The sequence below is a fragment of the Lynx canadensis genome, chromosome A2, assembly GCF_007474595.2.
Source record: "Lynx canadensis isolate LIC74 chromosome A2, mLynCan4.pri.v2, whole genome shotgun sequence".
Taxonomy (NCBI): domain Eukaryota; kingdom Metazoa; phylum Chordata; class Mammalia; order Carnivora; family Felidae; genus Lynx; species Lynx canadensis.
Window position 1 is genome coordinate 121,309,898 of NC_044304.2, and position 25,689 is coordinate 121,335,586.

At 35.4% G+C, this 25,689-nt stretch overlaps 1 protein-coding gene across 1 annotated transcript in view; it reads left to right on the top strand.

The window, feature by feature from the left end:
- The window catches only part of ZNRF2 (zinc and ring finger 2), a 101,155-nt gene extending 75,965 nt beyond the window's left edge, over window positions 1-25,190 (top strand). The window contains 3 exon segments of the mRNA XM_030308176.1: window positions 9,260-9,365; window positions 16,747-16,826; window positions 20,121-25,190. Of these exon segments, the coding sequence (XP_030164036.1) occupies window positions 9,260-9,365; window positions 16,747-16,804 (164 nt within the window). The 3' untranslated portion in view covers window positions 16,805-16,826; window positions 20,121-25,190.
- Window positions 25,191-25,689: the final 499 nt, after the last annotated feature.

Below are 25,689 nucleotides of genomic sequence, written 5' to 3' on the forward strand. Positions count from 1 at the left end.
TCTGTCAGGTAGTCACCATTATTTTAGTAATTTAGTAGCAGGATAAGAGGGGATCAAGAAAGAAGTCTGAGTTGTCAGTGTTTCACGACTGTTACTGTCACAGCTACTGGTTCACCCCTGCTTGCTGTCTCCAGATACTTTTGAGTTTCACACTCTGTTTTCTCAGGAGTGGACATTTTAAATAGCTTTCCTGTGCATACATACTTTTAATACTTTCCTCATATATACTAATAAACCTGTAAGTATTTGTTGGCAGACTCAGCATATGTCCAGTAGGCTGATAACCTCGTGGGTAAAGAATTGAGTACACTTAACAAAAAATAGATCTGAGCTCGTCTGAGTCACCAGACTGCAAACAAAGCCACTGAAGCAACAACTTCTGGGCTTTGGGGCGTTTTCTCTGTTCATTGGCTGTTTATTTGTCACTTGGTGTTTTCTCTAGTCTCCTGAGATCTTTTGCTTCATTAGTTATTCAAAAAAATGTTTATTGAGCACTTGCTGTGTACAAAACACTATGCTACTTGGTAGAGTAAGCAGAGCATAGAGGGTTCTCTGGCCTCATGGAATTGACTGCTTCTTTATTACAGAGATTACAGAGTACTGACTACATCTGACTACATTCTCAGAATGTAGACTCATTCAACTCTGTTTGGTTTACACAGTATCAAAGTGAGGTTTTTTTCAGTGAGTATTTTGAAAATGAGAAATTTCACCTAGAAACCTAAATTTGCAGCTGCCTTAAATATGTAATATCTGGCTACACTGGGCCCTCATTCCTACATGGCATTCTGCTATCATAGCAAGTGCCCCTTTAGATAGGATTGTATACATCAGTTTTAATCCGTAAAACTGAGGCCTACTTCATTTGGTATTTATTGTCAGAACTGTGCTGTTCTTTTTCTTACAAAATGATTAAAAAGATGAGCTACTTCTTGAATGTCTTCTTGCTATCCTTCAGGCATTTGAGTTTGTGACCTTTGTATAATATTTATTAGTCAGCCTGCTAATTATCTTACAGCTTCAGGAGGAAGCAGAAGGGAAAGGCACCATGGTTTAGCTTCAGTCAACAAAAGGAGTAGACAGACAGACACATTGTAATGCTCTTTCTCAAATTCATTCTAACAAAGAGATAGAATCATGGTTTATAAATCTAAAAAAACGGGGAGGGCACCTGGGTGGCTCAGTCGATTAAGCATCCAACTCTTAATAATGGCTCGGGTCATGATCTCATGGTAGTGGGATCGAGCTGCACATGCTGAGCAGAAGCCTGCTTTGGATTCTCTCTCTCCCTCTCTGCCCCTCCCCCATGTACAAGTGCACGCGTGCTCTCTCTCAAAATAAGTAAACTTAAAAATCTGATGATAGTTCTGACATGTGTTTTTGCATGTTATAATACCATTTGAGTTGACATGTTTCAGTTTACTTCAATAATGCTGTAGTAAAATGGTGTTTATATTCAGTTAACGCTTAGTTAAAGCCTTGTAAGTATTTTCACATTCATTAGCTCTTTTGTTTTTAATCATCAAAATAAAATATCATATGAGATACAGGTATTATGACCTGCAATGTAGTTGAAGACAAACGAGGCTCAAAGAGGTTTGCACATTGTCCAAAGGTCAAGCCTGTTCTCTTTCCACGAGGCCGCCTTCCATTTGCATTGTCTCATTCGATCTTCACAACAGTCTTAAGAGACAGGTGGAACGGGTTTCATCATTTCTTAGATTGGAGAAAACAAACTCAGAGGAAGAGTCCTTTCTTGGCAGTTATCACATGGCTAGTGTTCAGAACATGCCTGCTACTATGAAGCTACACTGCTGGACGTTTAACAGGTCTCCTGTAATTCTTACCACTCCCCTGTGGGATAGGTATTGTTATTCTCATTATATTCCCCAATAAGTTGACGAGTTGGAACTTGAACCTAGAACTGTCTATAAGCAACACTGGGTTTTTTTTGTTTTGTTTTTGGTTTTTGGTGGTTTTTTTGTTGTTGTTTTGTTTTGCTGCGTCATATTACAGAGCTTGCTTGAGTCCTTTTTATTGCCATTAAGAGCCTATATTTTAGAAGTACACAGTGGTAAATTAAGCTTGAAAATCAGCTTTTTGTATTTTTAGGACAGGTGTTTTCTCTGTGCAGTGTAATTCAAAATAAAAGTGGACCAAACTTAAGTTTAGTTCAAAGTATATTCTGTTTTGTATATATTCAGCTGTTTTAAAATAATTCTCTTGCTCTTTAATGGGCATAACTTATTTAGGAAAGTACTTGTTTAGCGTTTAGCAAATCAGTGTATTGGTTGTGAATTTTGGTTTATTGTTGATTTGTGACAGAGAGGGGCATAGGAAAGTTACCTTGATTTGAAGATTGGGGAACAATTTGGTAACCTAACAATTACTTAGGTTGACTTGTGTGACTTTTGGCAGCTTGTTACATACCTAATTTTATATAATACCCAACCCTAGCTAGCCTTTTAAAGTAAGTTAAGAACAAAAGGCCCAAGAAAGCTAAATCTATTGAATATTGAGTTTATGTTCCATTTGTATATTTTACCCTTCAGAGTTTGGGTTCCATTTTATTTTACTTACATTTTCTTGGAGAAGGCACCAAATGTCTATTTCCAAAAATATTCCCAAGAATACACATTTTCCCTTAAAAGTCATCAGAAGAGTCACAAGTTCCATCTACCCACTTCTAAAGAACTAGTCTTAATATTAAATTGTTTCTAACAGTGCAGATGAAAAGTAGCTAAATGCTTAGTCAATTCTCCGTAATATTTAAAGAAAACATTGATGCGGTAATTGTCAGTGGCACTGTGGCAGAGGAAGCCAGTAATTTCAAGCTGAATGAGAGTGAGTGTCTAAAAAGGATAAAAGCATAGGCTGACCATGGACTTTGAGTTTTAGTCACTTTAATAAAGGTCATTCCTATGTTTTTATTTACATATTTGTCTCATAGTGAAAATGGCAATTTCCCTAAGTATCATCTCTAGTTCCTCTTATGATATTTGAGTACAGTAATAGCTCATGGATCTATAATCTAGAATATTAATGTTAACTTCTTCTCTTAAGTCCATTAGAGATAAATTTATATCTGAAAGTATTTATTAATAAACCTTGTGAGTCCCTGTTTTTCATTCTTTGAGTAATTGCTTCTTACTAATGTTGTGAATTTTTTTAATTCTTGATTTTTCTAGGGATTATTTCACATTTCAGCTGCTTTTGTTTTCTACTGCTATCATTGAGGGTTCAAGAACAAAAAATAAGTCTTCAGGTAAAATGCCTGATCCATAATAGTGCTTGGCATTGTATTTTGCTGAAAAGGTCATATAGCTGTTTGGATGCTTGATCTGAAAATACAGTTGTGATGACTATGAAATTTCCGCATGGAGTTTTCTTGGCTGCCTCTAACAGAGTTGGTCTCACTTGTTCGTTCGTTCATTCTTTCTTTCTTTCTCTCTTTCTTCCTCTCTTTTTCTCTCTTTCTTAATTTCCAAAAGGATTTTGGCTGTCTGCTTTTTTTCGTGTTGTCTTGATCTGCAATAACTATGGCTATGTGCTTGTATCTGCTAAATATTTTAATTTTGCATTTTTGGCTGCTTGAAATTTAAGTAATGTTGGGCGATGCAAATTAAGAGCTTGAGGCTATAAGTGAAAGAGTAATCTACAGAAGTTTTTAATTAGCTTATAAATGTATGTTCTTTACCTATTAAATATTTTCAGGTTTGGTATTTTACTAACATTAAAATTTAAAATTTAGTTTCTCAGTCAGTTGCACTGACCACATTTCAAGTGCTACTTTCAGGCCATATGTGGCTAGTAGCTACCAGACAGCACAGATAAAGGACTGTTTCTGTCATCATAGAAAGTTCTAATTGGACAGGACTATTTTCCTGTCCAATAGAAGCAAATAAGCAGTAAATTGTAAGCTCATTTCTGATGATACCAGTTTTTAGAGCAGTTGGTAACTCCAGAAGCTAAAGCATGTGATCAGTCTTGAGCATACATCCTCTAAGTTAATGTGCCATCTCGATCTTGAGTATTTCATACTTAAAGTTGTCTGAAATAGTTCATTTGCTTCACTATTCTATTTTAAAGTGAAATTACTTCTTGTAACAAAATTCATGTAGTAAACAGCCCACCGACTTAGCCTAATTTTGAGTCCTGACCCCAGAACTTACTTAGGTTAGTAACTTCTGGTAAGTTACTTCTTTGAGCCTCAATTTCCATATCTATAAAGTGAAGGTAACATTAGTTACCTCATAGGATTAATAAATAATATTAACTATATGTAAAGATATGTCACAGAGTGGACATTTATAATACTTTTAAATATAGAATGAAGCCAAAACATTTAAAAATTAAGTGATGTTGCTTGCATGAATTTGTGTTCCAAGCCTTGAAATTTACAATAGGTCTCTGGAAATGGTTAGGTCGAGTGTCCTATAGAAGTTTCTGGTGGCCATGGGATTATTTATGACATCATGTAAAGTTAAAACAACTAGAATACCAGAGCGAGGAGAAAAAGAGATAGAAAAGTGAGCCACTTTGTTTTTGGAGAAGTTCATAAAGTATTTTCTGATAACAATGGCAATAAAAATGAATTTTTTGTATAATGTTTTCATAACTTACAAAGTTTTTCACATAATTCTTTAAAATTTCATGTCCATACTATTTTAGGTACCTTTATTGTATTAATATTAGGGGAAAAAAAGAATAAAAAGAAAACTCAAAGATGGCCAATATTTTGGAGCTTATATAGCTAACTGTGAGGATGGATATTCATATTAGGTTTTCAACTTTTAATCTCACACTCTTTCTTCTTCAGCATGCGTGTTCCATTATTAGCAGTTGTGTTTCTGAGGCAGGGGTGTATTTCAGAATCTCTAGGGATGGAGCCCGGGTATATGTAATTTATTTTCTCCTGTGTTGAGACAGAATGCATACCCAAGTGATTCTGGTGCCCACCTCTGGTTAGAAATCATTGGTCTCTTCCTGGCTGAATTCTTCTTTCCTGTATCAGTACACCTAAATTAATGCTTGCATCATATGAATAAGACAGAAGAATTAGCGTGATAAGCAATACCCTGGTTTAACTTTCAGTGTTCCAAATGTTTAAGTAGGACACCCGCAACGATTGAAAAAGCAACACAGATTTACTTTCCTCTTCACTATCTTTAGTGCTTGTCCATTTGTCAGTGCTTGTGGAGAGCGGGAATCCAGACTAGCTCGCTGTGAAGTGAAATCTATTAGTGTTCCCTCCTCTGATAAGAACTTTGGCTAGTTAGTAGCCTGCCCTCAATGTATTGCAGTTGTAAACTGTTGACTCCTTATTGCTTATAGGAGGAAAACATTTAAGAATGTTTTCAATTGACTGGCTAAAGATTTTTATCAGTCTTTTCCCAGCTGTCTTGAAGATGCTTCAGTATCCTGGATTTAGTGGTTTTTCCCAGCCGTATATAACTCTGAATGTTTCACAACTTTTCCTTTGAATGAGAGGACAGTGTCATAATGGAGAGGGAAAAGGGAATATCCTAGCAAACTCCCACGTAGGCAATAATAAATCATGTTGCATAGTGAATTTTAAAAATGAAAGACATTTTCGAACATAAAAACACAGATTTTTATGGGAAGTGGCATTTTCAAATTTGAAAATTAAGCATTTGCTATTTGAGACCATAAATAAAGTTTTTCAGTGAGTGAACTGTGTTTTGACTCAGAGTTGCTTATCAAAATGCAGTTGGATGGTGGCATTGTTAACATTAGCTTTTAACGTTTTCTGAGTAGAGATCATTTCACTAGAAGCTATTTACAGTGGATATTGGCTGCTTCTGCATTGAAATTTGCTTGGGATGTTCTTGTATATAGGTGTACCTTTCTTAACGTAGAAAATGAAGTTCTGATTATTTTTCATGACTGGGGCTTAGGGAGCTTATGATTAAATGGCTGACTTTAATATGGCAGTTTAGATTAAACTGAAATGATTTTCTTAACTTATTACCTGCAAAGCATAACATTATATTCTTTAAATAAATACCATTATGTTAATTATATGCAGATTATATTTGTTTGTGTTGTACTGTAAATAAATTCACTTAAAAACAGGATGAAACCAAGGCCTTCAAGGTATTAAAATTTTTCAACTCAAAGATTGATTTTTAAAAACCTATTGTAAGAACTGAGACTTGGTGGTAAGTCACCATAAAAGTATTGTTAAGACAGCTATTTTTCTGTGAACAATGCATTCAGAAGCTTGTACTTGATGGATTTCGAGTTCTTTTCACTTGGTATTGACAATCTGTTACCTAGTAGTGTATGGCAAAAATAAGGCAATACTTTTTCTTTATTTTTTAAAAGCTGGCCTGTCTTATTTTCTTAATTTAAGATAATTGAGATTATACGGTTCATATTTACTTAAATCTAGATGCAGTGTTAATGTATTCCAAAAGGTAGAAAACATGATACCATATTTCACCAATTCTAAGACACACTTCCTTTTCTTACTTTAACTGCCCTGGAAAATGAGACGTATCTTAAAATTGGTTTGTGTCGTTTTAATGGTGGTATTTTTTTTCTTACTTGCTCGTGTGTAAATGAATGGTACATGTTATAATCATTGATGTTTTAGGCTTGGTAAAAAGTGATCACTGATGTTTTGAAGTTTGTTGTAGAACTTAGACTCATTGTTACGATGCCGTATGTCTTTGTAGTGGAAGAAATCTATGCTGTGACTATACCATAATATGTGGAGTTACAGACCTTTACTAAGATCTCTTCCTGTTTCCTTCACATCCATTCATTGCTATCACCCTAGTGTCAAATGGCACAACTAAAACAATTTAGTAGTGAGTTTGGTGTACTTTATTCAAGAGAAAACAATGCATGGATTGAGGGACTATGGCACATCACAAGCACTGCCCAAGGTATTTTCTTACAGGATGTTGGAGGAGACAGCACTGAAACAGGGCACGACTGGCTACCAGGGTCCTCTTGCCTAGGGTGATGTAAGCTAGCTAAAGCCAAGTTGGAAGACTGTGACTGGTGTTAAGTTGCCTTGACAGTGAGGTGTTTTCCATAAGTGCAGGATGATGTAGGTTTAGATTTGTGACGTGGGTGGGGCCAACTGGAGTGGCCTCATTTTGTGTGTCCCAGTGTACCGATTAACAGTCACTAGTTAGGTTTTTTACATCACACTGGTTTCCTATCTGTGGAAAGCCAGCCAGAACAATAACAGCAAAATGGAGATCAAGCAAAGGAGGAAAGACTTGGGGTCAGGGTTGGGGTGTGTAGAGTGGAGGTAGGGATGGGACCTCCAGGGTGAAGAAGAGAAAAATGGGGATAGCACATTAGGGTGCGTGTTAATGAGCAAGCAGCATTTTCTGTTTATCCAGCTTGACTTATCCTGGTCAAATCTCTGGTTGTGATATATTAGCTTGTGAACTACCCAGCAGTTAGCTAAAATCATCTCAGTCGTATCCCCTAGATTCTTCTTGCCAAGGCCTTTTTCTGCAGAAGTTGCCCTCTTACCCCCTCCAGCTTTAGGGGTAAATTATCTGCTGGTATAGACCCAATAAAGGTTGTGTTTCCTTCTAATGTGCTGTCTCAAAATGAATGACTAAATGGGGAACTACTTCTTATGGAAATGAATTTTTCTACAAGGAATGACTACAGATATATGCACAATTACATTCGCTGTTTTTTATAAGAGGTATGAGACTACCAAACAAATACTTGATTTTAGGAACTTTCCTACCTTGCTCTGTCGTTCAGCATTTAGAGATTGGTGTAATCTTTTCTCTTTATCCTATTTTATTTTCATTTCTAAACACAGTGATTTGTTTCTTTGTGGTGTAAATGTATATTGCGTGTTCCTGCTTTACCTTTCCATCCTCTGCACTTGCTGGGTACACATTCTCCTGCGTTGAGCAGCCTCTCCATACTCTTCAGTAATGGTGGTTTCAGTTCTTCCTCACTTAAAAAGAGTTACAAAGAATTATCTGGCTAACATACTCTATTTTATGCAAGATCCTTTGAAAAATTAAGCTTTAACATTAATAAAATACTTAAATTTCCAGTATAAAACCTAAATTGAGGGTAACTTTTTTTCCAAAAGGAATTTTTGCTTTGTAAAGGGCTTTATTTACCGGTCGGGTGTTTTAAACACTCTGCAGGGCCCTCTGGAAGCCACTCTAATTGCTGCCTGATGTGGGCCTTGCATTGTCCCAGAAAAGGATTAAGAAGAATTGTTGCATGCCTGAATCCTCAGGTTTCCAAAAGTACCTTTTGGAATCTTTGGATCTTCTTGAGTTAAGCAGACCTTTTAAAAGAAGTACCATATGCAGGGTGATTTCTTTAACTTAATCCAATTTTGCTATTTTAGAATTTTATAAGACACTCTTTTTTTTTTTTTTTTGAAAGAGACAGGGACATGGGGCACCTGGGTGGCGCAGTCGGTTAAGCGTCCGACTTCAGCCAGGTCACGATCTCGCGGTCCGTGAGTTCGAGCCCCGCGTCGGGTTCTGGGCTGATGGCTCAGAGCCTGGAGCCTGTTTCCGATTCTGTATCTCCCTCTCTCTCTGCCCCTCCCCCGTTCATGCTCTGTCTCTCTCTGTCCCAAAAATAAATAAAAACGTTGAAAAGAAAAAAAAATTAAAAAAAAAAAAAAAGAAAGAGACGGACAGCGTGAGTGGGGGAGGGGCAGAGAGAGAGAGAGAGAAAGAGAGTCAATCCCAAGCAGGCTCTGCACTATCAGCACAGAGCCCGATGCGGAGCTCAGACTCTCAAAATCGTGAGATCATAGCCTGAGCCGAAACCAATAGTTGGACGCTTAACCAACTGAGCCACCCAAGTGCCCTGTTATTTTAGAATTTTAAAAATTATAATAGTAGTTTCATGTCTCTTCAGCCACATTACGCTCTAAGGTTTTTTGAACTATCTTAGGCAATAATTAATAATGATTAGTAAGAGAAGGAAAATGGATTCCAAATTGCAAATAACTGACTTGATGATAAAGTTTTATAGCAAAATCCTTTGCAAGTTAGAGGACTCTGTACTGTTCTTGCTTACTGAAAAATGTAAATGGAAATAAGAGATGCCGTCTATAGGTAAAGGTAAATATTATTCACTGACTTATGAATAATGTGTCAAATATGGTTGCCAAGTTTTATGTATTTCGGACAAAATATGGCAGTCACCACTCTATAAATTAACGTTCCCATAATTCTTCTTTCAGTTTTATTGTCCTGAATTCATTTTTCTCTTTCCTCAGAGGATGTACTGAGTAAAGATGCTGGGGAATGTGCAATATGCCTTGAAGAATTGCAGCAGGGAGATACTATAGCACGACTGCCTTGTCTATGCATATATCATAAAGGGTAAGTTTATTTTTATGTTGACCAAGTTGATAGTAAAAAGATGCTTCTCGAAGTTTCAAACATTGTTGTTAGTGCTGAAAAGTTTTCTTAATTGAAACCCCCACCCATTTCTTAAAAAATAACAGCCTTTGTTTCCTGCTAGAACTAAGATTTGAGCCCAAATATGTTTGTATTCAAAAATCTACCATTTGTTAAACGTTTACTGTTACCCAGGCATTGTCCGTAATGGCTTAGCCAGGCTAGCCCATGTACACCTTGTAATAATCTCATGTTAAAATCGAGGGAATAAGCCAAGGGACCATAGGAAATCTCCCCAATGCTATGGCTAGTAAATGGAAGAGCTGAGATTTTAGCCATGCCTATTTGACTCCCAACACCCATCTGGATTCTCATAAAAGATTCTTGGTTTTAGGGGCGCCTGGGTGGCGCAGTCGGTTAAGCGTCCGACTTCAGCCAGGTCACGATCTCGCGGTCCGTGAGTTCGAGCCCCGCGTCGGGCTCTGGGCTGATGGCTCGGAGCCTGGAGCCTGTTTCCGATTCTGTGTCTCCCTCTCTCTCTGCCCCTCCCCCGTTCATGCTCTGTCTCTCTCTGTCCCAAAAATAAATAAACGTTGAAAAAAAAAAAATAAAAAAAAAAGATTCTTGGTTTCAGAGCAACACAGGAAAATTGGGGGTAGAAAATTATTTAAAGCAAACACAAAAATCTAGAAAACTATAACTTTCGAACAATAAAAGGAATAAGGTAGAATTTTATTTAAAGGTAGGGGGTGGAGAAAAGCATAGAGAGCACAATAAATTATACAAAATAAAGAGACAAGAATAAATGTACTATCAGCATAATTCTAAATGAAACAAACTCACCAGTGGAAAAGAGATTGAAAGATCAGGATATGCTGTTGATGAGTAACACTTAAATATAAGGATATAGAAAAATATGAAAGTGAGGGGATACAAAACTGTATCCAGGCAAGTATTAATTACAGGAAAACTGACAAAGCTAGAATAATAGCAGACAAAATAAATTTTGGCAAAAATATTATTAGTATGATATGATAAAAGTATATATAAAATTCAGTTTTTGGTGAACCTAAGAACAGAGTCTCAAGGTAAAATATTTATAGAACTGTCAGAAAAGAATTGACAAATATGTCATGATAATGGGAGATTTCAATACAGTTCTCATTGTGTCAAGCAGACACAAAATGAGTCAAAACCTAGAAGAATGTAGCAACAGAGTTAACAGGTTTGTCTGATGGATGTGTGTGTATCTGCACCCAGCAATTAGCATCTTTACTTTTCAGGCACTCATTACATATGCAGAAATTGATGGCATACTAGGCCATAAAGCAAGTTTGGCAAACTATGAAAAATTATACCATACAGAAAGCGGTTCTTTGGCCACTCTTAGATGTCAGTAATAAAAGATGAATTATCTTCACACATACTTTTAAGTAACTTGTGGATTAAAGAAGAAATCATAATGGAACTTAGAAACACTTGGAACTGGATAATAATGAAAAGTCTTGCCATTTTTCTAGAGTGATCCATGGAGAGCTTGTGTTAGAGTGGGGAAAAAAGACTGGAAATCATTAAACCCAATTCTTCCTTAAGAATTTAGAAAAATGAATTAACACTGAATAGAACAAGAAAATAATAAAGGTTAGAGAAGGAAAAAAAGGAAAAAAAAAATACACGCTAGAGGCCAGCAAAGCCAAAAGTTTGTTTTTTGAAGACTAATGAAATAGATAAGCCTCTGGCAGGATCATCTCTAGGAGGAAAAAATGAACGGTATAGGAATGACACATCAGACATAGTAGAAATAAAAAACAAATGGAAAAATCTGTGAGAAATTTGTTTACTCTTCGATTTAAAGAAAACAGGCAATTTCCTTAAGAACATTATTTTATATATTATTCATTATATATTATGTAATATGTAAGTATATTTATTATGTTACTAACTATATATCTCAATATATAGCAATTACCAAGATATTTCAAAAAGAAACAGAACACGTGAATTGACTATAATAACTATTATAAGTAATTATTAAGAAAAACTTTTTAAAAAACAACAAATATTAAAAAATAAAACCCCAAAACCTAAAAAGAGGCCTACAAAATTGGTCTGACGGCAGGTTCTACCAGACGTCCAAAGAACACCATGTTAACCATTGTTAAACTCCCCTCAAGGTAGGAAAGGATGGTAGGTTCCCCCACTTATTTTGTAAAAATAGTATAAACTTGATACCAAAATCAGACAAGGAGAGTATAAGAAAGGAAATTAGAAGGTACTCTCATTTATGAACATAAATCAAAAAAAAAAAAAAACCAAAACATACTAGCAAACCAAATTCATCAATATCTATCTGAAGTAATGCCTCATGACTAAATTAGACTTATGCTAGGAATATAAAGACATTGTAAGATTAGAAAACTTACATATGCAACATATTATGTTAATAAAGGAGAAAGACCATATTATCTCAGTAAATGAGAAAAAATGCATTACAGTTCTATACTTGGGTATTAATGATTTCAAAACAAAAGCAAAGAATAGATGTTAGATAAACTGTTAAAACTGTTAACAGCTTACCAGGGTTTTCAGATATAAGCTCAACATGAATGTTAGTTTCATTGATAACTCAGTAAGAAAAAATAAAAGCTTTTTTTTTTTTTTAGAATAATATTAACACCCATAGAAACTACAATAGCAGTAAGCTATGTTAAGAATACATCCTACAGGGGCGCCTGGGTGGCGCAGTCGGTTAAGCGTCCGACTTCAGCCAGGTCACGATCTCACGGTCCGTGGGTTTGAGCCCCGCGTCAGGCTCTGGGCTGATGGCTCAGAGCCTGGAGCCTGTTTCGGATTCTGTGTCTCCCTCTCTCTCTGCCCCTCCCCCGTTCATGCTCTCTCTCTGTCCCAAAAATAAGTAAAAAACGCTGAAAAAAAAAAAAAAAAAAAAGAATACATCCTACAAAAGATACAAGGATTTTAAAACTTTACTGAAAGATCTAGAAGATCCAAAATGTCGAGGTATATTGTCTTGTGGATAGGAAGACTCAGTGTCATAAAGATGTCACTTAATCCCAAATTAATCTATATAATTAATATTATCCCATTCAAATCTCGACTAGTTTTTTCATGTAACTTGACAAGTTGACTCTAAAATACACATGGACCAAAGAGTCCATATGGCAAGAACAGTCATATTCACAAAGAAGAAAACTGCTGGGGGGTGGGGGCTTCCCCTATGCAGATACATTTTAAGACTATTAATTAAGACATGTGTGGAAAGGACATAGGAATAGAGCCCATAAACACTCATGCATATATGAGAGACAGCATAGCACAGGGGTTAAGAGCCTGGACTCTTGGGAGTCAAGCCTTCCTCCCAAGGTTCAAATCCCAGCCCCTCCACTAATTCACTGTGTGATCTTGATCAAGTTACTTAGTTTTTCCCTCCTTCGATCTATAAAATGAGGCGACAGTACCAACTTCATAGAGTTGTTTTGAGGTTTGAAATGAGTTAAATTTTAGAAAGTCTGGCACATGATGGATAGTATGTAAATATTTGTTAAGTAAATGAAAAAATTAAAAAATTGATTTGGCAGTGGTGGTATTATAGCAGTAGAGGAAGAATGAACTATACAAAGAATGGTACTGAGATCACTTGGTTATTGATGTAGAAAAACAGTTGAATCTTTATATTTGAAATAGGAATCAATTCCCGATTGACTGAACATATGCCTATGGAAACCAAAAAAAACTCTTACAAGTGTTGGAAAGAATGTAGAGAAATGTTCTTGGCCTCTTTGGGGGCTACAATAACAAGCCTTCCCCCACCCCCCTATAAAAACTTGAAGGAAAAGTTGATCAATGATCTGAACTGAACCCCCAAAATTGAAGTGTGCCTGCTCTTATAAGGATACCCATCCACTGAATGTTTTTACACCCAGTTCAGTTAGGCCACGGGCTTTATTTTTGAAGTACTTGCTTGCTTCATTCATGGTTCTCAAATTTGGACCATATTAACATTTTAAAACTTTTTGCATCATGATACTGTGAAAAAGTAAAAGAAAACTAGACCTCAGGCTGAGGTTTTTTTTGTTTTTTTATAATACACGAACAACAGTTGTAGTATCTGAAACAGTACTCTCCTTCAGCAACTTTCTGTAATGCAGTTAGCGCATTGCAGTTGGTAAGTGGAAGAAACGGTGACGGTATAATGAGATGATCTTACTGGTTCATCCATAGTATTTCTCAGCACATCAGTGTTTTGCTCCAGCAAATAAAAGCAGATGAAAGCATATGTGGAAGCAAGCCATGGGAGAATACGATGCAGGTATACCGTGTTTCGTTGCACTTCGTTTTATTGCGCTTCACAAATACTGTGTTGTTTTACTAATTGAAGGTTTGTGGCAGCCCTGCGGAGCAAGTCTGTGGGCACCATTTTCCAGCAGCATCTGTATACTTCGTGTCTCTGTGTCACATTTTGGTAAATCTCAGAGTATTTCATACTTTCATTATTTATTTGTTACGGTGATCTGTGATCAGTGATTATGACTCACTAAAAATTCAGATGGTAGTTAGCCTTTTTTAGCAGTAAAGTATTTTTTAATTAAGGTAAAATGTGGACATAACTTTGATATGCACTGGGAAACCAAAAAAGCTATTTGACTCTTTTTATTGCGATATTCACTTTATTGCAGAGGTCTGGAACCGAACCCCCATATATGAGGTGTGCCTGCTGTTATAAAGATACCCATCCACTGAATGTTTTTATACCCAGTTCAGTTAGGCCATGGGCTTTATTTTGGAAATACTTGCTTCATTCATAGTTTGTGCACTGGGCTTTTGTCTCCATATTAATCCTTCCTTAGTCCTCTTAGGTCAAAGTTTATACCTTCGGGAAAAAATCCTGTATTTATAGTGGTATTTTAATTATTTGGAGCAAACACATCTTTGTTCTAGTTACCAGGTTGTATTGTTTGAGTGGTCTGCCTTTAACGTTTTTCCCATAAGCCCTGTTACTTTTAGTGTATGATTTTGTAGACAGCAAGGACCATCAAAAATGTGTATACTATATTATAGCTGAAGTATCTGGATGATAACTTCCTGCAAACCTATAAGAAAAAGACAAAACAGAAAATTTGGCAAAAGTTACCAGTCAATTCGGGGAAAAAAAGAGCCCCAAGTGCCAGTAAACATCCAGATGTAAGTTGGTGTACTTACTTGGTGGATAGCTCTGTAAGAGCTCTGTGCTGTCTACATCCTACAACTCCGTAATTCCACTCCTGAGACCAGGCCTCCGAGGAGTCTGTCAGTGAAAGAATGGATACATACACTGCAATATGCTTATGTTAATGGAATATTATACACAACAAAAATGTAAAAACCAGAGCCTTATTAGCAGTTGTAAATCTCAGGTTGAAAAACACAGAAAAAGCATACTTGACGGTAGCATTTGTATAAAATTTAGAACACAGAAACAATACTATATGTTGTTTTGGAATATGTACTTATGTAGTGATAGGTTAAGAAAATGTCCAAGAATGAGAAACACCAAATTCAGAGTAATGGTTTCCTGCTGGAGTTGGGAGAAGGGATTATAATATTTCAAATAACATGGGTTGATAGCAATTTACATGAGAAGGACCCTGGGTTTTAAATGATTAATTTCTCAGTATGAGCCGAAATTACATGGCTGTAAAATAAGAAGTGCCCATTTTAAATCACATAGGTACCGTGAATTGTTAATTCATGTGGAGTATTTTGTTCAGTGCTTCATTTAAAGGGGTATTCCAGTAGACCAGGGGACTGCTGGAGCCAAGTAAGTAGGATAGAAAGCAGGCTGAAAACCATGTCAGAAGCCAATTGGGGCAAGGTTATTTAGACAGCAGAAGTCTTAGTGGCAACAGAAATTAGTGGTTGAAAGAATATTATTTGGATGAAATACTTTATCTTTTTTCCGTTCAGTTTTGTCCATTATTTTTACTTACCAAATTATCCTGTCAGGATATGAGAGTGATAAATACTAATTTTGCCTGTAAGCGTATTTACCAAGCCTGCTAGCTTTGTGGTGTGTGCCAATTTGACACATCAGTGGGAGTGTTGAGCAGTTTGAATTCTGCTTGGGTAACTTCCTAGCTGCTGGGCAAGTTACTTAGCCTAAGGCTTTACCCATTTATCACAGTGAAAAAGAACTTTCTGCAGTGATGAAAATGTTTTGTATCTGTGCTAATAGAGGGGCAAATAGCCACGTGGCTTTTGAGTGCTTGAAATGTGGTCGTACGACTGAGGAATTGCATTTTTCTTTTATTTAATTGTAATGAATTAAATAGCCACATGTGGCTTGTGGCTACTGCATTGAACAATGCAGATTACAGTGAGGATAATTATATGCACCCTAGTATTTAACTTCCAATAAAATCATGAAATACTTTATAAATGCCAAGTGGATGATGGTATATTTACTTGTGTATGTGTATGTATTGTGTAGGGTGGGATAGAATTAAAATAAGTATTCAATACTCACATATAAAGATAGTCTTTTAAAAGGTGATTCAGGAGCACCTGGGTGGCTCAGTCGGTTGAGTGTCCGACTTTGGCTCAGGTCATGATCTCACAGTTCACGAGTTGGAGCCCCGTGTCAGGCTCTGTGCTTACAGCCCAGAACCTGGAGCCTACTTCAGCCTGCTCCCTCTCTTTGCGCATTCCCCGCTTGCGCACGCTCGCTCGCTCTCTCTCTCTCTCTCTCTCTCTCTGAAAAATGGATAAACACTGAATAAAAGATTTGAGAGGTGATGCAGTATTGTCCAGAATTAGAATTTAAAAGCTGCTTTTGATTACATTGATCAGTGGCATGAACAGAATAATACTTGGGTGAATGAATGACTATTTTGGAGAGAGAAATATCTGTCCAGATTTGTCACTTAATTTTGAATACTGGTAAAGTAGTGGTTCTTCAGATTTGCTTTTGGTGTAATGGTTGTTATATTTAAACTTTAAAGTACTTTATAGTATAATTTTGCAAAGATTATTTCCTTAACTTCTTTGAGTAATCAGAATGTGGGGTGCCTGGCTGGGTCAATCGGAAGAGCATGCCTCTCCTGATCTCTGGATCATGAGTTTGAGCCCCACGTTGCGTGTAGGGATTACTTTTAAAAAAATCAATAAACTTAAAAGATAAGTAAATAATCAAAATGTAGTAAACAGATCCTTATCTTTTACTTAGATATGCCAAATATGATCATTTAAAATACTGATTTTTTTTCCTGAAAAGATACATTAAAGTCAAGAAGTAAGAATTTTTTATTACAGCTGTCATGATATAAATAAGCATAAGTGTTTCAGTTTTTCTGGTTTTGTTCTTTTCTAGCTGCATAGATGAATGGTTTGAAGTAAATAGATCTTGCCCGGAGCACCCTTCAGACTAAGCATCAGCTTCCTGTTTTATAGGTAATTCTCCCTTTTTCTGTTCTAATTGGCTTTTTAATTGTTACCGGAGTTATACATTCTCTGCCACCACTTTTATTCATTTATTGAAGCGTGTGTGTGTGCGTGTGTGTGTGTATGTATCCCAGACATTGTGTTTGGCTGCTATATAGAAAACTCACGTGAAAAGATATGTAGAAAACAACTTTGCTGATTCCTGAAAAGAGTTATACATTGAGTAACTTCCCCATTCTTGGTACTTTAAAATACATTGGCTTGTTTAATTTTAGTTTAGTGCTTAAACCCAGGAACTCTATGGCCGATATATTACTTCATACATGTACTACATATTAGTACACATTACCCCATTTTACCCCTGAAAACCTCAAGGCCTAAGTATTTAATTTCATGACTTTAAGAAGCAATATGCGTAATAGTCAAAGGTCATGTATTTAGCAAACAAAATCAAATTCTGTACTCTTATCCCTCACTTTACAAGTATATTCTTAGGTAATGCAATATATTGTAATTCTAATCATAATAATTAATTAGCATTTATGTTGCATTATGTGCCAGGCATTGTTCCAAGCATTTTACATCTATTAATAACTCATCTAATTGTTGGAACAACCCTTTGAACTCAGGACTCTTGCTATTCCCATCATATAGATGAGGAAACAGTTAAAGAGAGATTAAGAAACCTGACCTGTCAAGCCTAATTCCTCGGTAGAACTGGGATTTGAACCAAGGCATATTATCTCCAAAGGTTGTGTTCTTAGCTATTTTGCTGCTATTAGGTAGGAGCGTTTTCTTCAAAAAGTTGCATCATGCATTCATTCATTCAGTTCAATCTTTCACCTTAGTATCCTCAGCATATAATAAAGTGCCTGTCTGTACAGTAGGAGGAAAAAAGAAAAAAAATTGAATTTTAAACCAAATACAGAATTTGTTTTGGTCTGCTGATTTAGCTTATTCATTATTCTGCATTATCTAAAAATGTTCAGTGAATTGAATGATAACCTCACTTGACTATTGCTTTTTTCCACATTACGTGAAGTGTGTTCATTTGACTTTGAAAAAAATAGTTAACTTAAATGTTATCTTCATATATGTGAAAAGCTTTTTACGAGAAGACTTGGAGAAATGACATAAAGCATTGGGATTTTACATCAAGGCATAACATGTTAGCGGATCCTGGAATCGTTTCAGGAGTTGGAGCCTCTGTGTTCAAAGGTTTAAGGTAGCAGTCGACAACAGTCTTTCCTGAATGGTTAAGACCAAAGACAGGAAACTGGAGCAGAAAGTTGCTCTTAATGATGATGATTTAATAGCAGATTAGAATATTGACAGGAGATTTGAGGTAACTTAATAGCCACCATAGCAACCAAAGAAAGAACTGCAACATTAATTGAGGCCTCTGTCACAATTACGGTAGGGTATGCGTGTGAAATGTGAAAGCCTTGGTGAACTGTAGGGTACTAGAGGACTGTCAGCTTTTGAACCTTCTACTGTGAGCTGATTCAGACCACACTTTGACACATTTGAAATATGAATTGGGATAAGATGGCCATGTAAAGAAAGTGTGGCGATAGAGTGATATTTTGAGTATATGTGCATAAATGTTTTTATTTGGCTGTGGAAAGGTTTTTTGAAGAGGAAGATGCTCTGAAATATCCTCAGTGTAACCTTATGTCTGGGCCAATAAACTAAAACTATAGGTAAAACTGTAGCAGCATTTTAAGAGAAGTACTAAAAACCAATGCTAATAAAATGAAATTTTTATCATAGTGTTTTACGTACCAAGGTAGTGTGTCTAAATTTTTCACCTGTGGGTAAAATTAGTCTTCTATAGGCAGTAAACTTTTCTGTGTGAGGTTGAATTTTATGATTAAAAATTTTATTATAAAAAAGTTTTGGAGCACCTGGGTGGCTCAGTCAGTTACGCGACCAACTCTTGATTTTAGCTCAGGTCATGATCTCATAGTTCATGAGATTGAATCCGCATCAGGCTCTGCACTGACAGCACAGAGCCTGCTTGGGATTCTCTCTCTCCCTCTCTCTCTGCCCCCCCCCCACTCACATTCTCTTTCTCTCTCTCTCTCTTTCAAAATAAATAAACTCTAAAAAGTAAATAAAATTTAAAAGTTATTTCATGATCTGATCAGCTAAATTCCTTTAGCGTCACAGTGAGTTATGGGATATAAGGAACATGCGTCTCATCTCATAGTCATTATGCATATTGGTCTTAAACAGCATTTCAGTTTCCTTACCTATGTATTGGTGTTATCTTTTCATTGTTTTTGTTTTTTTTTTCTTTTTGTATATAGAACCTGAGTTTGGTAACAGCTGCCTTAGAAACTTTAGAAATCAATGGAATCTGTCTCTGTGGGTCTTGAGTCATTTTTAAGAATGTATAGACATGGAATGTCTTGATTCTTTTATATTTTTGCTCCTGTTCTAACTGCTCTTATTTGTCAAATGATAAATTCCTCCTATCCCATTTGCTGTCCCAGATTAAACATACGGGTTTTGTTTTTTGGTTTTTTTTTAAGTATTTTTTAAGTTTATTTGTTTCTAGAGAGAGAGAGAGAAGGGCAGAACAAGAATCCCAAACAGGCTCTGTGCTTAGTGCAGAGCTGGACACAGGGCTTGAACTCATGAACCATGAGAACGTGACCTGAGCTGAAACCAAGAGTTGGATGCTCATCCAACTGAACCATCCAGGAGCCCCTAAATGTATGGGTTTGAGGAGTATTTCTTGTTAAGACATTAAAAAAAAATGTAGCAACACATGCAACATTTCTGATATTTTTTAGCATAAGAATTTAATGGATGGCCCAAAAGAGATACAGGACTGTCTAAGGTTTTGATTAGTCAGAAAAAATCGCTTCTCGGCCTTTTGGCTAAGATCAAGTGTGATTAGTCAGGAAACTGTTTACCTTTTTTATTTGGTGATTTTAATTATATGGGGGAAGGTTAATAGGTATGCATAGGTATTGTGTGTGTGTGTGTGTGTGTGTGTGTGTGTGTGTGTGTGTGTGTGTGTGTGTGTTCTGTACTCTGGTCTTAATTGTGGAGGGAAAATGACTGTGATGTGGTAGATATTTTTCATGACTGTTTTAAGCTTTAACTGGTCCTGCTGTGTCCTTTACCTGTTCTTTTGCAGAACATTGATTTCATGAGTTTTCAGAATAGTAAGTAAATGTATGAAAACTTATAGCAACTAAAGCAGTGTTCCTGGGGAAATGGATGTTGTATTTTGATTTGTATTAGTATTATGAACCACTGCTTGAACTTCATGTGTCTGCTTCTCCACAGGTTTTCTTGTGTTTTCAAGATGCTTGAAAAACTGAGAGGAGATGAGGATCTGTCTCTGGAAAAAGAAAAACAAAACTGCAGGCATACTCAGCCAGAGATCTGAGTTCTGTGAGACTTGGTAACGCAGAGATGGACAATCACACGGGAAAAAACCCTGCTGAAGAGAGGGCAGTTGCCACAGAACTCAGTGTACCAAACATGCATATAGAGGACACACAGGGATTTTGAAAATGCTGCACCTCCCTTACTAGTCATCTACATAGGTAATACTGATAAACATTTTGTATTCAGACGCCAAAGTTAACTGATTTAAAAGTTGATTTTATTAAGTTCTCTAGAGCTGCGCAACTAGTTGTGTTTGACTTGTTTTTTTCTTGTTTGGGGTCACTTTATTTTCCCCTACATGATGTTTCTGTATTCATCTGTTCTTAAACTGAAGACCACATAATGTACTTCTATAAATTAAAGTCTTAAATGTGAAACCAAGAAATGAAATCAAGCAGTAAAACATTTTCTGAATGTAGACCATGATCTCAAGTTCTTCTATTTTTTCTCCTATGAGTAGAAAATAGACTTCTGCATAGGAGAGCTAAAATATGTTAGTATTTTAAATTCAAGGTTTAACATTATCAGAATGCAGTCCAAAGAGTAAATCAAGTTACATAATTACATTTTAATGAACTAAGGCTAAGGTTGTCTATTGAATTGCAATTTATTACACGTGTTATTTCCTCTTAAGTAAAACTGCTCAGTAGTTAATCAGTAATGAATCATCTTGCAGCAGCTATGCAACTTTTTAAAAAATACAAATTACCAATTTTAAGTGCTGCCAGCTATAATAACTTTGTTTTAACGGGTATTTTTGTTTGTTCTTTTCATGCAATTATTTCATTGTGCTTTGCATCTCCAGACAGTTTTCCCACATTTGGGTAGAATGTTTAGCAGGTTGTAAACTTAGTAACTTATGAAAAGGGTAAAATTTTCTTGAGTGGAACTTGGAATAACTTGAGGGACATTTTATATACTTTTAAAAATCAGAATTTAATTGGGATGCCGGATTTATAGCAATTTGCATCTTTAATTTTCCAGATAATCTGGAAGTTAGTGTTTGATAAATGATTTTTTAAAGCAAATATGAAGATTTTGTTAATTTATAATTTATTAATGTGTTATTACTGTAATTGAAAATGTTATAGATAATAGACTTTTAAATTCAGTCTTGTGTAGAAAGAAATGTATTAAGCAAAATTATGTGAATAAATATTCCCACACAATACATCTGAATGGTTACAAAATACTGGAAGAGAGCTATCAGGCTACAATAGTGAATGTCTTTTTTTTTTTTTTTTTTTTTTTTTAATCTAAAAAGATACCAATAAGTAGATTTCATATTTTCAACATACAGGGAAAATGTTATCAGTGAACATTTAAGCAGTGCACTTTACTTGGTATAATTGAAAGTTGCACAAGTACTGTTTCCTTATTTTACGCTTTCTTTAACGTATTTAAGTATTTGCTTTTCTATTTAATGCTGCTACTCTTACTCTCAAAATTTTTCCCTATTCTGCTTCTGTTTCATATTTTTTGAAAGGGCACGTACAGGAGCAACTGCTGCTACCCAGAAAAATTGGTGTTTTAGAAACAATTGAAAGAGTTTTTCATTGCTTTCTGTGTGATTCCAGACCAGATAACATTTTCCCTAAAGTTATGCTGTGAAATGCCTTTTGTTATGCTGCAATTGACAAAAGCGTCCCAAACCTCCATTGTGACGGCTGACAGCACGGTTTCATAGGTGCTTTTTAAACCAGTTATGGGAAATACTCTTCCCTCACGGAAAATCTTTCCTTCAATTTTCTTCTGTTACCATGAAATCTTAGTATGAATCCATTTTGTTTCACATTTTTAATTTTGTAAGCTTCCACACATAACACATGTACCCGCTCACCCCAGGAAAGACCTCTTAGAGTATTTTGTGAATGATTCATTTTTTTCCTACTACTGGTATATTGTTATGGTAAGAATTGTTTTGTTGTCTTCCGTTCTTAAAGGCACAGCTTAACTCTAGCTGTGGCAGTGACGCATTAATATTCTTCTGGAAGTTGATTTTCTGATATGTGATTTACTCATTGACTTTTTAATTTTACAGACTTTAGTTCTTTTCCTTCTGTGTCCTGTTCCATATCAGCCTCTCTCGCTCAGCCTCTGACCTACGGTTCTGTGCTGCAGCAGCTACAGCAGAAGAAAGTTCAGTGTTTGTTAGTTCAAGTGCTCCTTGATTATTATATTTGTCTAGAACAGTACTTACTTAAAATCTGTTTATAGCAGCCCTTTTGTGTTAAAATTGATAGAGGTTAGCATTTTTTACTTTAGGTTCAGTCTCCATCAATGACTCCCCAGAAAGAAGAATTTAGGAATTGAAAATGTTTTTATGCCCAGATGCTCTGGTTATTATTCAAAGTCAAAATTGCTACTCTGGAAAATATTATAATATTCTACATAATGTCACTTACAATATTTGTGTATCTGTATGTGGACACTGAATAGTGTAAGTAGGATACAAAAATCACATTAGATATTTAAATATGTTGCTTGAAACTACTGACAACTGAATATTATGGAGACAAAATAAAGATTGAAAACCTAGCTATCAAGTTGGTGATTGATAGCCTTCCAGAATCTTTGTAAATACACGTTTTAAAATGAGATCGCACTTGCGTAAATAGAAAGCAATATGTTCTGAAATTTCACTTTAGTGCCACTCTTCATAATGGGTTTATTGCCAATTTTGACTCGTTTTACTTTGATCTGGCTTTTTGAATTTTGTTATTGTTATTGCCGGAATGTATAAGAGATAGTAAAATTATCCTGTCTTTGGGCTTTTTGCCAGAGAAATTAGCTAAACCTAGTCTTAATCTATGTTTTTCAGATCTGGTTATAAATCTGGTATAGATCGTGTTTTAAGAGCAGTGTTTGTGATTGAAATATAAGTAATGAATTCTATAACTGATTTTTTTGTGGTAGCTGAACAACATTTAAAAGGCCATATTGTTAACTCTTGCATGCTATATGGGTTTTGGTTTCTTTGTGCAAATCTTCTGTTTCTTTTAAGTGATACACAGTTATTTCTGTTCTCACCTCTAAATACTTTATTAGAATGTAGCCCAAACGAAATGCCTGAGGATCACTGTCAGCATATTTTCAATATGTATTTTGCAAAGATTTCAGGTTAACAAATGTATTAGTGAAAATGGCAGATTCCTTTTCAAAGTTTATTTTACTTTCCCAATTTGGGTATAGTGAAGTTTAAGGGCAATTATTTAAATTAACATACTATAGCAAGACTAAGAGAAATGTCTTTAAATGAAAAGACAGTAAATTAAATGTAAATATTACCTAATCTTATTTACTAACTTGGAGAGCTGAAGAAGAGAAATTTCCTAAAAGTAAGCTACATTTGAGCAAAGCATGAAACTCTTTAAAAATTCAAGAATAATTGAATTTACCATCTGATTGACATCCCTTTTATGCATTGATAATAATATCCAAATCATCCTATTTTTTCACAGAGGAGTTTCCATATAAATCAGATGAACTTTGTAAGACTTCATAGAGGTAAATGTTGCGTATTAATTGTGAGTACAGTCTGTGAGCTGCCGGAAATCTTCTAGTTCATTTGGGCCATTTTCTTGCAGTTTGATTTATCCTGAGGTGAACTCAATGCATATTGACAGTGTGTTAAATGTGAAATGTCCCTTGTTCTTGTACAGGTATTTTCTAAGTTAAAAAAAAAAAAATTTTAGCATGCTGATACTTTTATCTCTGACCCCATCACTCCCCCCTTTTTTGAAGTGCGTAACTTCTGATTTTTTTCTTTACTATATTGTGAATGACAATAGTTAAATTATGTTTTACTGTTCTATTCCTCTGTATCCAGACCTTTTCATTCTGATACTAAATTGCTACTTGTTTTGTTTTGTTTTGTTTTTTTTAGAGGAAATTGCTACTTGGTATACTCCTAGTAGTGATTCTTATTCATGAACAGCTGAATAGGTAAAACTTTTGGTAATAATTTACTCAGGCAGTACTTTGAGTGCCATATTCTGGGAATGCTGTGTTGAAGCTGGGAAACTGAATGTTCTTTTTCCATCACAGAATTCCTGAATTGAATGGGAAATACCTGGTCTTTGAAGTTCAGCTGATTCTCTGGAAAGAACTAAAGGCATTGAAGAAAACCAGATATATTCATATTAAGTTTTAGCTGAAAATGCAGTATGACTAAGGGGAGTTGGTGTATTTTCAGATGTGAAGCCATCATTAATTTTAGACCAACGGCTAACAATAAGATAAATTGTTAGTTGTTTATAGGGAATCAAAGAGCAGTATGGCATAAACTCACATCTCAGAAATGAAAAATTTCAAAGTAAGATTGCAGTATTTGATTAACCAACATTGTGCTTCCTAGCTCTGCCCTGGACTGTGAGGCCGCTGTCAGGACTGCAAGTCTTAGAATCAGAAGTGACTGATTTCTCCTATTATTAAATTCTCATGCCTTCCATTTTGATTTGATATGCTGAGATTGACTGATGGTTTATGTTTATAAACTTACAGTCCTGCCTGTACCCTGTTACCAGTGACCCTGGTGCTAGCATCTTGAAAAGGTTATGTTATTAGTCATTAGCATTTTGAGCACGTGTGTGCATAGAATACAGTTAACAGACCCTATAGGGAGATCAAGAGATATTTTGGAATTTGATGATGATATTGGTCTTTATTACAGAAGTCCATTTCATTTTATTTCTTTCCAATGATTATATGAGTGTCTTTTTTTTTTTTTAAAGAACATCACAGTAATAGTATTTATTTCCATTGGTTTGTTCATGGTTTCAACAACTCTTCTGTAATACCTCTTAATTTCCTCTATTAGAAAGTATTTTCCTGTTAAATAAGGCATCAAAAGCATCCATCAGAAGAAATCTAGAAAATGTATTAGGAACAACTTGTATTAGTATGTTCTAAACTAAAATGGAACAATTCATGATTGATATTTTAATAAATAAAACTTCCGAATGATCTTGCCAAATTATCCTGTTATTTAGAAGTATAACATAAGAGAATGCTTTCAAGGAAATTTGTCATATCCACTGTAATGCCTAGAAGTTGACAGTACATTATAATAAAACTGAGAATTACCTGATTGCTGAAAGGTTACCATGAATTAACTGTTGTCACAGTTTCTTTATCTATTTTTGTATACCCGTTAAGTTAAAAATCAACAATAGCTTGAGAAATTACGTAATGGTAATGAACAAAGAAAGAGGTCTTCATTACCTTAACCAGGAGTAAAAATGTACTTTGAAATTTCTACTGTGAAACCTATTTGTAAGTTTTTTAATTGAAATATGATTGTAGTAGAGCTATTAAGTTTTGGGGTGGGGTGGTCTGTCAATGTGTAATCATAACTTTAAAAATTTAGACTGTATTTAGTAACATTCCATCATGTTTTTGAAAAAGGAGTAATTGATCTTTTGAAGTACAGGTTTCATGATGTGTAAGAGGTATTGAGCTTTGT